At 44.3% G+C, this 15,015-nt stretch overlaps 1 protein-coding gene across 1 annotated transcript in view; it reads left to right on the forward strand.

Annotated features, from left to right (window-relative positions):
- Positions 1-15,015, forward strand: part of LOC140186099 (scavenger receptor class B member 1-like) — a 52,575-nt gene that overhangs the window by 4,129 nt on the left and 33,431 nt on the right. The window contains exons 2-5 of the mRNA XM_072239974.1: positions 6,294-6,325; positions 7,366-7,383; positions 11,010-11,170; positions 14,714-14,855. Of these exons, the coding sequence (XP_072096075.1) occupies positions 6,294-6,325; positions 7,366-7,383; positions 11,010-11,170; positions 14,714-14,855 (353 nt within the window). The remainder of the gene's footprint in view (positions 1-6,293; positions 6,326-7,365; positions 7,384-11,009; positions 11,171-14,713; positions 14,856-15,015) is intronic.

Genomic DNA, 15,015 nt, shown 5'->3' on the forward strand with positions numbered 1-15,015 from the left:
AAGGAAGCAAAAATTAGTGGGAAGACAGATTGGGAAGTTTTTAAAAGCTTACAAAAGGAAATTAAGAAGGTCATTAAGAGGGAAAAGATGAACTATGAAAGGAAACTAGCAAATAATATCAAAGAGGATACTAAAAGCTTTTTCAAGTATATAAAGAGTAAAAGACAGGTGAGAGTAGATATAGGACCGATAGAAAATGATGCTGGAGAAATTGTAATGGGAGATAAGGAGATGGCGGAGGAACTGAACGAGTATTTTGCATCAGTCTTCACTGAGGAAGACATCAGCAGTATACCAGACACTCAAGGGTGGCAGGGAAGAGAAGTGTGCGCAGTCACAATTACGACAGAGAAAGTACTCAGGAAGCTGAATAATCTAAGGGTAGTTAAATCTCCCAGACCAGATGGAATGCACCCTTGTGTTCTGAAGGAAGTAGCTGTGGAGATTGCAGAGGCATTAGCAATGATCTTTCTAAAGTCGATAGATTCTGGCATGGTTCTGGAGGACTGGAAGATTGCAAATGTCACTCCGCTATTTAAGAAGGGAGCAAGGAAGCAAAAAGGAAATTATAGACCTGTTAGCTTAACATCAGTGGTTGGGAAGTTGTTGGAATCGATTGTCAAGGATGAGGTTATGGAGTACCTGGAGGCATATGACAAGATAGGCAGAACTCAGCATGGTTTCCTTAAAGGAAAATGCTGCCTGACAAACCTATTACAATTTTCTGAGGAAAATACAAGTAGGCTAGACAAGGGAGATGTAGTGGATGTTGTATATTTGGATTTCCAGAAGGCCTTTGACAAGGTGCCGCACATGAGGCTGCTTAACAAGAGCCCATGGAATTATGGGAAAGTTACATACGTGGATAGGGTATTGGCTGATTGGCAGGAAACAGAGAGTGGGGATAAAGGGATCCCATTCTGGTTGGCTGCCGGTTACCAGTGATGTTCCACAGGGGTCCGTGTTGGGGCCACTTCTTTTTACGTTGTACACCAACGATTTGGATTATGGAATAGATGGCTTTGTGGCTAAGTTTGCTGATGATACAAAGGTAGGTGGAGGGGCTGGTAGTGCTGAGGAAACAGTCTGCAGAGAGACTTGGATAGATTGGGAGAATGGGCAAAGAAGTGGCAAATGAAATACAATGTTGGAAAGTGTATGGTTATGCACTTTGGCAGAAGAAATAAACTGGCAGACTATTATTTAAATGGGGAGAGAATTCAAAGTTCTGAGATGCAGCGGGACTTGGGAGTCCTCGTGCAGGATAACCTTAAGGTTAACCTCCAGGTTGAGTTGGTGGTGAAGAAGGCGAATGCAATGTTGGCATTCATTTCTAGAGAAATAGAGTATAGGAGCAGGGATGTGATGTTGAGGCTCTATAAGGCACTGGTAAGACCTCACTTGGAGTACTGTGGGCAGTTTTGGGCTCCTTATTTAAGAAAGGATGTGCTAACGTTGGAGAGGGTACAGAGAAGATTCACTAGAATGATTCTGGGAATGAGAGGGTTAACATTTGAGGAACATTTGTCTGCTCTTGGACTGTATCCCTTGGAGTTTAGAAGAATGAGGGGGGACCTCATAGAAACATTTCGAATGTTGAAAGGCATGGACAGAGTGGATGTGGCAAAGTTGTTTCCCATGATGGGGGAGTCTAGTACGAGAGGGCATGACTTAAGGATTGAAGGGCGCCCATTCAGAAGAGAGATGCGAAGAAATTTTTTTAGTCAGAGGGTGGTGAATCTATGGAATTTGTTGCCACAGGCTGCAGTGGAGGCCAAGTCATTGGGTGTATTTAAGGCAGAGATTGATAGGTATCTGAGAAGCCAGATATGGTGAGAAGGCTGGGGAGTGGGACTAAATGGGAGAATGGATCAGCTCATGATAAAATGGCTGAGCAGACTCGATGGGCCAAATGGCCGACTTCTGCTCCTTTGTCTTACGGTCTTATGGTAATAATGGTAATGTTATGTTAGTTATGGGGAATTTCAATATTCAGGTAGATTGAAAAAACTGGGTTGGTGCTGGATCCCAAGAGAGGGAATTTGTAGAATGCCTACAAGATGTCTTTTATGAATAGCTTGTGGTTGAGTCCATTAAGGGAAAGGCAATTCTGGATTGGGTCTTGTGTCATGAACCAGATTTGACGAGGGGGCTTAAGGTAAAGGAAACTCTTAGGATCATCGTAACATGATAGAATTTACCCTGCAGTTTGTGAGGAAGAAAATCAAGTCACATACAGGATATCAGTATTATGGTGGAGTAAATGGAATTACAGAGGCACGAGAGAGGAGCAGGCCAGGATTGACTGGAAGGAGACACCAGCAGGGATGATGGCTGGAGTTTTCAATTCGGAAGGCATAAGACAGATATATTCTAAAGATGAAGAAGTATTCTAAAGGGAGGATGAGGCAAGCATGGCTGACCAGGGAAGTTAAAGACAGCATAAAAGCAAAAGAGAAGGCATATAATATAGCAAAAATTAGTGAGGAGTTAGAGGATTGGGAATCTTTTAAAAACTACAGAAGGCAACTGAATCAGCTACAATGGAATAGCAGAGCAGATTTGAGCCGAGTGCCTAAATTTGCTCCCATGTCTTGTGGTAAATTCCCGCCACTGTCTGTAAGGAGTTTGTACATTCTTCCTGTGACCATGTGGGTTTCCTCAGGGTGCTTCAGTTTCCTCCCATATTCCAAAGTTATACGAGTTAGTAAGCCGTGGGCACGCTACGTTGTTGCTGGAAGCATGAAGGCACTTGCGGGCTGCTCCCCCCCACACCTTCAGACTCTGTTGGCCATCGACAGAAACGAACGATGTATTTCACTGTACCTTTTGATAGTTTGAGGTACACCTGACGAGTAAAGCTAATCTTAAATCTGAAAAGGTTTGGCAGTGGATAAACACTTAAAGAAACATTTCAAAATGATCGAATGCACGCCTCTCCCTGGCAGAGGGAGAATAGAGACAGGAGGTCCCTCCTGCCTGCCCTGCCATCTAATGAGATCAGGGCTTTATGCAGAGAGTGTGCTACCCTTCTGCTTGGCAGTGTGTAGTGTTCCATTGGCATCAGTGTTGGTGCCTGTGTTCTCAATATCCAGAGGTGTGATTGCCAGATTTGCCGGTGACACAGACAGATAAGACCACAATTGTAAAGAGAACATATTGATCCTAAAGAGGTATAAAAGCAGGTTACGTGCATAGCCGGAAACCTGGCAATTTGACTAAGTTGGGGGTAATTCTGAAATTGACCATTTAGACAGGAAAAGTATCATTGAGATGACTGGACAAGTGGGAAATATTGTTGTCATGACACCATGTCACTAGGTTCCCTGGCTCTTGATGTGTTCCGACTCATCATTGTTTGAGAATCGACCCACCACAGTGGTATCATCTGAAAACCTATAGATCAGGAGTCCCAACCTGCGGTCCATGGGTCCCTGGGTTAATGGTAGGGGTCCATGGCATAAAAAAGTTTGCCATAGAAATATTCTAAAGGGAGGATGAGGCCGTAGGAAACTCCATAGCCCTGTATATTTCAAAGTGGTTATAGAAGAAGCTAGGGATGCACCAGGAATAAAGGTTTTAAACTGAGAGAAGGCCAATCACATTAAAAAAAAAGACAGAACCAGGTAAAGAGATCATAAAGTTATTGCACAGCATAGAAATTACAAAATAAATTAATCATACAAAAGAAAAGGAATAATGATGTAGTTTTCCTGGATTTATGGACCATTTGTAAATCTGATGGCAGAGAGGCAAAGAAGCTGTTCTTGAATCATTGGGTGTGGGTCTTCAAACTCCTGTACCTCCTCCCTGATGGTAGTAACGAGAAGAGGATATGTCCTGGACGATGAGCGTCCGTAATGACAGATGCTGCTTTCTTGATGCACCGCCTCTTGAAGATGTCCTCAGTGGTGGGCAGCGTTGTGCCCGTGTACGGGAGCTGGGTGAGGCTATGCCCTCTGCAGCCTCCTGTGACCCCGTGCATGGGAGCTGGGTGAGGCTATGCCCTCTGCAGCCTCCTGTGACCCCGTGCACGGGAGCTATCACACCAGGCTGTGATGCAACTAATCAGAGTGCTCTCCACTAAACATCTGTAGAAATTTGTAAGAGTCTACGGTGACACATCAAATCTCCTCAAGCCCCTAACAAACTAGATCCAATGGCGTGCCTTTTTCATAATTACATCAATAGGTTGGGCCCAGCACAGATCCTCTGGGACATTGACACCCAAAGAACTCAATGTTTCTCATCCTTTCCAACTCTGATCCCTGAATGAGGACTGGTGTGAATTCTCTTGACTTCCCCTTCCTTAAGCCTACAATCAATTCCTTGATCTTGCTGATGTTGAGTATAGGGTAATTGTTGTAGCGCTACTCAACCAGCTGACCTTTCTGATTCCTGTTTGCCTCCGTGTCACCGTCTGTGATTTTACCAGTGGCAGTTGTGTCACCTGTGAGTTTATAAATGGTGTTTTGAGCAGTCACACACTCGTGGGTGTAGAGAGAGTGGAGCAGTGGGATAACTACACATCCCTGAGGTGCCTTAGTGTTGATCATGAGCGAGGAGGAGATGTTATTTCCAATTGTCACTGATGGAAAAAGTTGAGAATTCGGTTACAGAGGGAGGTATAGAGACCCAGGGCTTGAAGCTTGTTGATAAGTCCTGAAGGTATAATGATGATATACGCCAAACTGTAGTCAATAAACAGCATCCTGATCCATGTTTTGCTGTTATCCAGGTGCTCCAAATCCACACAGAGCCAGTGAGATTGTGTCCGCTATAGCTGGTAGGCAAATTGCAGTGGGTCCAGGTCCTCGCTCAGTCAGAAGTTAATTCCAGCCGTAACCAACTTTTCAAAGCACATTGTCACAGTAGATGCAACTGGGTGATGGTCATTCAGGCAGCTCTCTCTGCTTTTCTTGGCCACTGGCATGGCTGCTGCCCTTTAGATTTAGGTAGGAGTCTCCGCCTGTAGCAATGAGAGGTGGAAGATGTCCTTGAACACTCCAACCAGTTGGTTGGCACAGGTTTTTGGGGCCCTACCAAGTACACAATCAGGACCTGATGTCTTGCGAGGATTCACCCTCTTGAAGGATGTTCTGCCAGTCTGACTCAGAAACAGCCATAGAGTCATAGAAAATTATTGTACAGAAACAGGCCCTTTGGCCCATCTAGTCCATGCCAAACCATTTAAACTGCCTATTGACCTGCACCTGAACCATAGCCCTCCGTATCCCTACCATCGATGTAGCTATCCAAACTGCCCTGAAACATTGAAATCGAGCTCACATGCACCACTTGCGCTGGCAGCTCATTCCACACTGTCACAACCCTCTGAGTGAAGACGTTTACTCTCATGTTCCCTTTAAACTTTTTGCCTTTCACCCTTAACCTATAACCTCTAGTCATAGTCCCTCCCAACCTCAGTGGAAAAAACCTGCTTGCATTTACCTCATCTATACCCTTCATAATTTTGTTTATCTGTATCAAATCTCCTCTCAGTCTTCTACGTTCCAAGGAATAAAGTCCTCACAGAGGTCATGGGGTCCCCAGATGCCGTGAGTGGAGTGTTATTCTCCCTGTCAACGCATACATGAAAGGTGTTGAGCTTTTCGTTGACAGAAGCATTACTGCCATTTATGGTGTTAGGTTTCATCTGACAGGAAGCAATGGCATGCAAACCTTGCCACAGCTGTCGTTTATCCAATTGTGTCTGTAACTTCACACGGAAATGCCTTTAACTCTCATGATGGTCTTCTGTAGGTTGTACCCGGACTTTTAATGGGATTCTCCATCTTGAACATCACAGGTCTATCTCTCAAGAGACTGCAAGTCGCCTGGTTCATTCACAGCTTCTGGTTTGGGAATATTTGGTATGTTCTCAAAGGCACACTCTCATCCACACAAGTCTTTATGGAGTCGGTAACATTTTAACTTGCTCTGTGGATGGAAAATTGGGAGAGATTGGTAGCCCTGATGTTCTTAGCTAATAGAGAAGTGGAACTGTGGAACTGGGAGTTGTTTCACCTGTCCAGGGATTACCCTCAACTTCACCCTTCATCCCACATTCAGTGGATCACCTGTGAAAGTATTGCCATGAGAGAGATTGATTCAATGTGTTATACAAGAGAGATGATTAAACTTAGTACCATGAGCAGTTCAATCTGCTTTTTATTTAATCAATTATTGTTTGTGCTGTATAAAGTTTAACAACTCATAATATTTAGGGTATATCAAACTTTATTGCTAATCAACTTTCAATGAGGTCCAAGTCTAGATTGTTCATTTGATAGCAAAGCTCTCTGTAGTTGTGCCTAGTTTATTGATATGTCCAGAATGAATGACGGTTACTTGGCAGCACATTCTCTTTCTTTTCTTTTTAAATCTTTTTATTAATTTTCAAAATTATAAACACAGTAACAATGTTGATACAAAGAGATTGGAATGATCTTAAAAAACATATACAAAAAAGATTTTAAATAACATAGGTATAATAGACTTCCAAACTCATAATGAAATTAGTCATAAAGAGAAAACAGAAATAAAAAGAAAAAAATATATAAAAACAAAGAAAAACCCCCAAAAGAAAAAGAAAAAAAAAACTGAATACTAAACTCAAAAAAAAGCAAACAGAACAAAACAGGGCTAGACCAATATCTTGAATCAGACGCGTTCAGTAATGTCGTCAACTCTACTCCTCTATTCATATATTTTGCGTTAATAAAGAAGATTCGGAAAGGTCAAATTACATCATATGAAAATGTTGCATAAAAGGTTTCCAAGTTTCTTCAAATTTAACCGAAGGATCAAAAACATCACTTCCAATTTTTTCTAAATTTGAACAATATAGTTTGAGAAAACCATTGGATTGTAGTAGGAGGATTGGTTTAACGCATTCTCACTGGCAACTGGGTGCTGTGGTCACTGCAGACTCACTGTCCCACATCCCTAGAAGGCCACTGGCTGCAAGGCCCTGAGAATAAGTTGGCCAGACAAGTGCCAGGTCTGAAATTTTAAAATACTTTGTCTAATCTGGGTGAAGTCATGACACAGTGAGGTATTCCACCCACGTGGCCAATTAGCCTGCTAACCCAGACGTCTTTAGACTGTGGGAGGACACAGGAGCAGCCGGAGGAAACGCACGTGGTCATGGGGAGAACTTACAAACATCTTCCCGGCAGCAGCGGGAATTGAACCTCGATTGCTGGCGCTGTGAAGTGTTACGCTAACCACTGTGCCATACGTAATCTCCCTCCACGGACAATGCTGTTCCCTCTGAGCTGCTTGGGTGCAAGGCCACACAGCATCTGCAATGTCCTCTGTCTTTATCAGTCCAGCCCGTCACCCCACTGAGGCATTGACCACCAGCAGCAGCTCACCAGAGTCCTCTGGCCTGAGCTGATAGACGGTTACAGTCATAGTTACAAACTACAGCACAGAAACAGGCCCTTCAGCCCATCTAGTCCATGCCAAACCATTTAAATTGCCTACTCTTGTCGACCTGCACCGGGACCATACCCCTCCCATTCATACCCCTACCATCCATGTACCTATCCAAACTTCTCTTAAATATTGAAATTGAGCTTGCATGCACCTCTTGGGCTGGGGGCTCATTCCACACTCTCACAAACCTCTGAGTGAAGTAGTTTCCCCTCATGTTCCCCTCAAACTTTCACCCTTAACCCATGACCTCTGGTTGTTGTCCCACCCAACCTCGGTGGAAAAAGCCTGCTTGCATTTACCCTATCTACACTCATCATAATTTCATATACCTCTATCAAATCTCCTCTCAATCATCTACGTTCCGAGAATAAAGTCCTAAGCTATTCAATCTTTCCTATAACTGAGGTCCTTCAGACTCAGCAACATCCTTATAATTTCAGATATTTAGGCCTTGGTTAAGAAAAAGCAGTATTGCAGGTATAGGCAGGTAGGAACAAATGAGGAGCTTATGGAGTATAATAAATACAAGAGAACTCTTAAGAAAGAAATCAGGAGGGCCAAAAGAAGGCATAAGGTTACCCTAGCAGACAAGGTGAAGGAGAATCCCAAGGGATTGTACAGGTATGTTAAGAACAAAAGGATTGTAAGAGACAAAATTGGTCTTCAGGCAGATCAGAAAGGTAATCCATGTGTGAAGCCAAAAGAGATGGTGAGAACTGAAATAAATTTGCATCTGTATTCACTCAGGAGACAGACACAGACTCCATCGAAGTGAGGCAAATTGGCCCCAACTTCATGAACCTTATACAGATTACAGATGAGAAGGTGTTTGCTGTCCTGAAGTAAATTAAGGTGGATAAATCCCCAGGGCCTGATGAGGTGTTCCCTCAAACTTTCAGGAGGCAAATGCAGATATTGTTAGGCCCCTAGCAGAGATATTTAAAACGTCCTAGTGACAGATGAGGTACCAGGTTGGAGAATAGCCAATGCTGTCCAGTATTCAAGAAAGGTTTTAAAAATAAACCAGGAAATGATAAGCCAGTGAGCCTGACATCAGTTGTGGGAAAGATATTGGAAGTTATTCTGAAGGACTGGGTATATAAGTATTTGGATAGTCATAGGCTGATTAAGAATAGTCAGAATAGCTTCATGCGTGGTAGGTCATGTCTAACCAATCTTAAAGACTTTTTCAAGGAAGTTACCAGGAAAGTAGAAGAAAGCAAGGCAGTGGACATTGTCCACATGGACCTTAAGAAGGCAGTTGACAAGGTTATGGGACGGTGTCTGGGTCAGTGTGCTGGGTTATGGGACTGTGTATGAGTCAGTGTGCTGGGTTATGAGACGGTGTATTGGTCAGTGTGTGGGGTTATGGAATGGTGTATGGGTCTACGTGCTAGGTTATGGGATGGTGTATGGGTCAGTGTGCTGCATTATGGGACAGTGTATCGGTCAGTGTGCTGCGTTATGGGACAGTGTATGGGTCAGTGTGCTGAGTAATGGGACAGTGTAGGAGTCAGCATGTTGGGTGATGGGATGGTGTATGGGTCAGTGTGTGCGGTTATGGGATGGTGTACGGGTTAGAGTGCTGGGTTTTGGGTCAGTGTGCTGGGTTATGGGACGTTGTCTGGGACAGTGTGTTAGGCTATGGGACTCTGTATGGGTCAGTGTGCTGGGTGATGGGACAGTGTATTGGTCAGTGTGCTAGGTTATATGATGGTGTAAGGTCAGTGTACTGGGTTATGGGATGGTGTATGGGACAGTCTGCTGGGTTATGGGATGGTGTACGGGTCAGAGTGCTGGTTTACGGGACAGTGTATGGGTCAGCATGTTGGGCAATGGGACGGTGTCTGGGTCAGAGTTCTGTGTTATGGGATGGTATATGGGTCAGTGTGCTGGGGTATGGAATGGTGTATGGGTCAGTGTGCTGGGTTATGGGACGGTGTATGGGACAGTGTGCTGGGTTATGGGACAGTGTATTAGTCAGCGCTGGGTTATACGACGGTGTATGGGTCAGTATGCTGCGTTATGGGACAGTATATGGGTCCTGTGCTGGATTATGGGACTATGCATGGGTCTGTGTGCTGAGTAATGGGACGTTGTATTGGTCAATGTGCTGGGTTATGGGACAGTGTATCAGTCAGTGTGCTGCATTATGGGACTGTGTATGGGTCAGTATGCTGCATTATGGGACTGTGTATGGGTCAGTATGCTGAGTAATGGGTCAGTGTATGGGTCCATTTTCTGGGTTATGGGATGGTGTAGAGGTCAGTGTAGTGGGTTATGGGACGGTGTATGGGTCAGTGTGCTGGGATATGAGACAGTGTACAGGTCAGTGTGCTGGGTTATGGGAGAGTGTATGGGTCAGTGTGCTGGGTTATGGGATGGTGTATGGGTCAGTGTGCTGGGTTATGGGACTGTGTATGGGTCAGTGTGCTGGGTTATTGGATGGTGTATGGGTCAGTGTGGTGGGTTTTGGGGCGGTGAATGGGTCAGTCTGCTGAGTTATGGGATGGTGTATGGGTCAGTGTGGTGGGTTTTGGGACGGTGAATGGGTCAGTCTGCTGAGTTATGGGATGGTGTATGGGTCAGTGTGGTGGGTTTTGGGACGGTGAATGGGCCAGTCTGCTGGGTTATGGGATGGTGTATGGGTCAGTGTTGTGGGTTTTGGGACGGTGAATGGGTCAGTCTGCTGAGTTATGGGATGGTGTATGGGTCAGTGTGGTGGGTTTTGGGACGGTGAATGGGTCAGTCTGCTGAGTTATGGGATGGTGTGTGGGTCAGTGTGCTCCAATTTATGATGGTGTATGGTCAGTATTTTCCACGTTGGGATAGATGTGGTAACTGTACACATCAGGAAGGAAGGTGGCATCGTTCACAAGATACCTGGAGGAACTCAGTAAGCCAGGCACCATCAATGGAAAAGAGTACAGCACACGTTTTGGGCTGAGACCCTTCAGCATGACCAGAGAAAAAATGATGGGAAAAGGGAAGTAGTTTTCTGGCCGATTCAACTGGTTGGAACACGGATCACTTGCTGCAGTATAGATTTTTTTCCTTCAAGAATGAGATATTATCCCTGTGTCAGTACAGTCGAGGCTGAGTGGGTAATCTCTGGAGATGGTGGCAGACTGAATAAGGCTGACCTGGGTTTCAGTATTTGGAAGAATGGAGACCGGCAATGCCATTTCAGCTGAGCAGGGCTTACACTTACGCCCTGCCACCAGCACATCCTCAGGCTGCAAATGTGTGAACACAAATGGCTTATTTCACTGTAGGTTTTGATGTTCAAATGTCATCTGATAAATAAATCAATCTGAATCTGAAAAAATGTCCTTTACTTTAATTGGGGTCAATCTTTGGACTCCCCTAATGTGGATATTGATTCGACTCATATCTGAGGGAGCGTTGTGGAGAAGTTCAGCAGTCGTGATCTTCTGATTCAGAAGTCATGGGACTTTGCCCGGTTTTGCAGATTTCCTCTGTTCTGGTGCCCGAGCTGGGGTAGTCTGTAAACCAAAGATGGATCGAGTTCTCTGTGTTAATCTATGGTTTGTTTTTCAATTCAGAATGTGCAGATCAACCCCAACAATGGTTTTGCCTATTCAGTGTGGAGAGATGTACCGATCCCTTTCTACATGTCTGTGTATTTCTTTCACATTGTGAATCCCGAGGCAATACTCCGTGGAGAGAAGCCAATTCTGTCACAGCGAGGACCCTATGTTTACAGGTACCAGCTCCTGTTTAGCAAATACTCCTAATTGTCAAGTCCTAGAAGTTAGTGATTGCTCTAACAGTGCAATGGGGATGAAAAAGAATTAGACAAAAAAAAAAATCTACCTACAGTTTCTGCCTCTACTCACTGATGCCTCTGTGATCCAAAGCCTCAACTCCCTAATTCCAACTCTGGTCCACGCACACAGTGGCCGCCCCACTTAAACTTAACGACTTTTTATTGGTCTTTGCCAGGTGCCTAATTACGCACAATCCAACGTCTCCAAGGCGACTGTGTACACAGAATGTCCCGACTGCCCCACTCCCTTCTTTTGGAATCTCTCTCTCTCACAAACTCACAATCCAAAGACTGAAAGGGAACAGTTGTGTGCAGTCTCCTGACTGGCTACTCTACGCTCACTTGTTTTGAAATCTCTCACCCGCCGCACACAATGACACGGGGAAAAATATTCTGACTTTCTACTCTGTTTATGCCTCTCATAATCTTATTTACCTCTATCTGGCAACCCCTCAGCCTCCTTCACTCCAGGGAAAACAAGTTCAGCCTTTCCAATCTCTCCACATAACTAAAGTCCTCCAATTGAGGCAACCTTCTGGTGAATCTCCTTTGGACTCTGAAACCATCTCAGCCTTCCTATAGTGTGGTGACCAGGTTGCACACAATACTCCATAAGACCATAGGAGCAGAATCAGGCCATTCGGCCCATCAAATCTTCCGTGCCATTCCATCATTGGTGATTTATTATCCCTCTCAACCCCATTCCCCTGCCTTCTCCCCATAACCTTTGACACCCTGACTAAAGATTGGCAGAAGAAATAAACGGGCAGACTATTATTTAAATGGGGAAAGAATTCAAAGCTCTGAGATGCAACGGGACTTGGGAGTCCTCATACAGGATACCCTTAAGGTTAACCTCCAGGTTGAGTCGGTGGTGAAGAAGACGAATGCAATGTTGGCATTCATTTCTAGAGGAATAGAGTATAGGAGCAGGGATGTGATGTTGAGGCTCTATAAGGCGCTGGTGAGACCTCACTTGGAGTACTGTGGGCAGTTTTGGTCTCCTTATTTAAGAAAGGATGTGCTGACGTTGGAGAGGGTACAGAGAAGATTCACTAGAATGATTCCGGGAATGAGAGGGTTAACATATGAGGAACGTTTGTCCGCTCTTGGACTGTATACTTTGGAGTTTAGAAGAATGAGGGGAGACCTCAGAAACATTTCGAATGTTGAAAGGTATGGACAGAGTGGATGTGGCAAAGTTGTTTCCCATGATGGGGGAGTCTAGTACAAGAGGGCATGACTTAAGGATTGAAGGGCGCCCATTCAGAACAGAAATGCGAAGAAATTTTTTTAGTCAGAGGGTGGTGAATCTATGGAATTTGTTGCCACAGGCAGCAGTGGAGGCCAAGTCATTAGGTGTATTTAAGGCAGAGATTGATAGGTATCTGAGTAGCCAGGGCATTAAAGGTTATGGTGAGAAGACAGGGGAGTGGGACTAAATGGGAGGATGGATCAGCTCATGATAAAATGGTGGAGCAAACTCGATGGGCCGAATGGCCGACTTCTGCTCCTTTGTCTTATGGTCTAATCAAGAACCTATCAACCTCCACGTTAAATTTACCCAATGATTTGGACTTCACAGCTCTTCGTGGCAATGAATTCCACAGATTCACCTAATCTCCACTCTCAATGGACATCCCTCTATTCTGAGGCTGTGCCCTCTAGTCCTAGACTCAGCCACCATAGGAAACATCCTCACCATGTCCACTCTATCTTGGCCTTTCATTATTCGACAGGTTTCAATGAGATCCCTCCTCATTCTTATGAAATCCTATGAGTACAGTCCCAAGCCATCAGACACTCCCAGTACATTAACCCATAGATTCCTAGAATTATTCTTGTGAACTCTCTCCAATGCCAGCACATCTTTTCTTAGATAAGAGGGCCAAAACTACTCACAATTCTCCAAGGGCATTCTGACCAAGGCTTTACAAATCCTCAGCATTACATCCTTACCCTTACATTCTAGTCCTCTCGAAATGAATGTTAACATTGCATTTGCCTTTCTTACCACTGACTCAAACTACAAGTTTACCATTAAGGAATATTGCATGAGGACTCCTAAGTCCCTTTGCACCCCGATTTCTAAATTTGTTCCATTTAGAAAATAGTCTACACCTTTATTCCTTCCACAATACACTTCTCAACACTACATTCCTCCTACCACTTCTTTGCCCGTTCTCCCAATCTGTAGACTCCCTGTTTCCTCAACACTACCTGCCCCTCCACCCATCTTTGTAATGCCCCACAAAGCCATCACATTCCATCATCCAAATCATTGACATATAATGTAAAAAGAACCGGTCCCAATACTGACCACTGCAGAACACCACTGGTCAGTGGCAGGCAGGCAGCCAGAAAAGGCCCCCTTTATACCTACTCTTTGTCTCCTGCCAGTCAGTGTGACCTAAGCAATGTTTAATAGACAATAGACAATAGGTGCAGGAGTAGGCCATTCAGCCCTTTGAGCCAGCACCGCCATTCACTGTGATCATGGCTGATCATCCACAATCAGTACCCTTTTCCTGCCTTCTCCCCATATCCCTTGACTCTGCTATCTTTAAGAGCTCTATCTAACTATATAGTAGTAACATACAGTAACGTCCTAAATTTTATATTCTGTGTTCTGGTGTAATGAAGACAAACATGCCATATGCTTCCTTTACCCGGTCTACATGCATTCCCACTCCCAGAGAGCTGTGGATTTGAATCCCTAAGCTCTGTCTATTCACCAAGGGACCTCAGTATCCCTACCATTCACCATTTATATCCTACCCCTGTTTGACTTCCCAAACGCATCATATCCCATATGTTAAGACGGCTTTGTGTCTGAATCTCATATTGAATTTTCTTTTCCTTTATCAATTTTTAAACACCTTATGCTGAGTTCTAAATCAGTCCCATTGAAGAGGTTGACCACTTTTGGTTTGACCAACCAGGGTGGGTCTTACACAGTGAATGGTAGGGCACTGAGGAGTGTGGCAGAACAAAGGGATCTGGGAATACAGGTACACAATTTGAAAGTGGTGTCACAGGTAGATAGGGTTGAAAAGAAAAGCCTTTGGCACATTGGCCTTCACAAATGAATGTATTTGAGTACAGAAGATGGGGTGTTATGTTGAAGTTGTGTAAGACGTTGTCTAGGCCTAATTTGGAGTATTGTGTGCAGTTTTGGTCACCTACCTACAGAAAAGATGTAAGCAATGTTGAAAGAGTGCGGAAAAAACTTACAAGAATGTTGGGATATGGAGGGCTATGGTCCCAGTGCAGGTCAATGGGAATAGGCAGTTTAAACGGTTTCAGTATGGACTAGATGGGCCAAAGGGCCTGTTTCTCCTCTGTACCTCTCTATGGTACTTGCTTGTAAAGTTGCAAATCTTTTTCTTTGAGTTAGTAATACCTTGAACAATTGCAAAGTATCAGATCATATCCTTAATGAGTGAAATGATAACTTGTTGCGATATTGTTATTTTGCAGAGAGCACAGACCGAAGGGCAACATTACCTTCCATGAAAACTACACAGTTTCCTACCGTTCATACCGACAGTTTCACTTTGTTCCAGAGCGGTCGTCTGGCAGCGAGAGCGATGAGCTCATGCTGCCCAACGTGCTAGCACTCGTAGGTATCAGTCCCACCAGCATCTTGAGTGTTTGGATTGCAGTAATATCAAAAAAAAGCGTTGTTTAACTTGCACAGTGAAAGTTAAGTGAAGAGTTAATAGAAGCATTTAACAGTTTTAACTGAGTCGCACTGCCAGAAGTGTAGAATCTGTGTGTCC

This window comes from Mobula birostris, chromosome 22, assembly GCF_030028105.1.
Source record: "Mobula birostris isolate sMobBir1 chromosome 22, sMobBir1.hap1, whole genome shotgun sequence".
NCBI lineage: Eukaryota > Metazoa > Chordata > Chondrichthyes > Myliobatiformes > Myliobatidae > Mobula > Mobula birostris.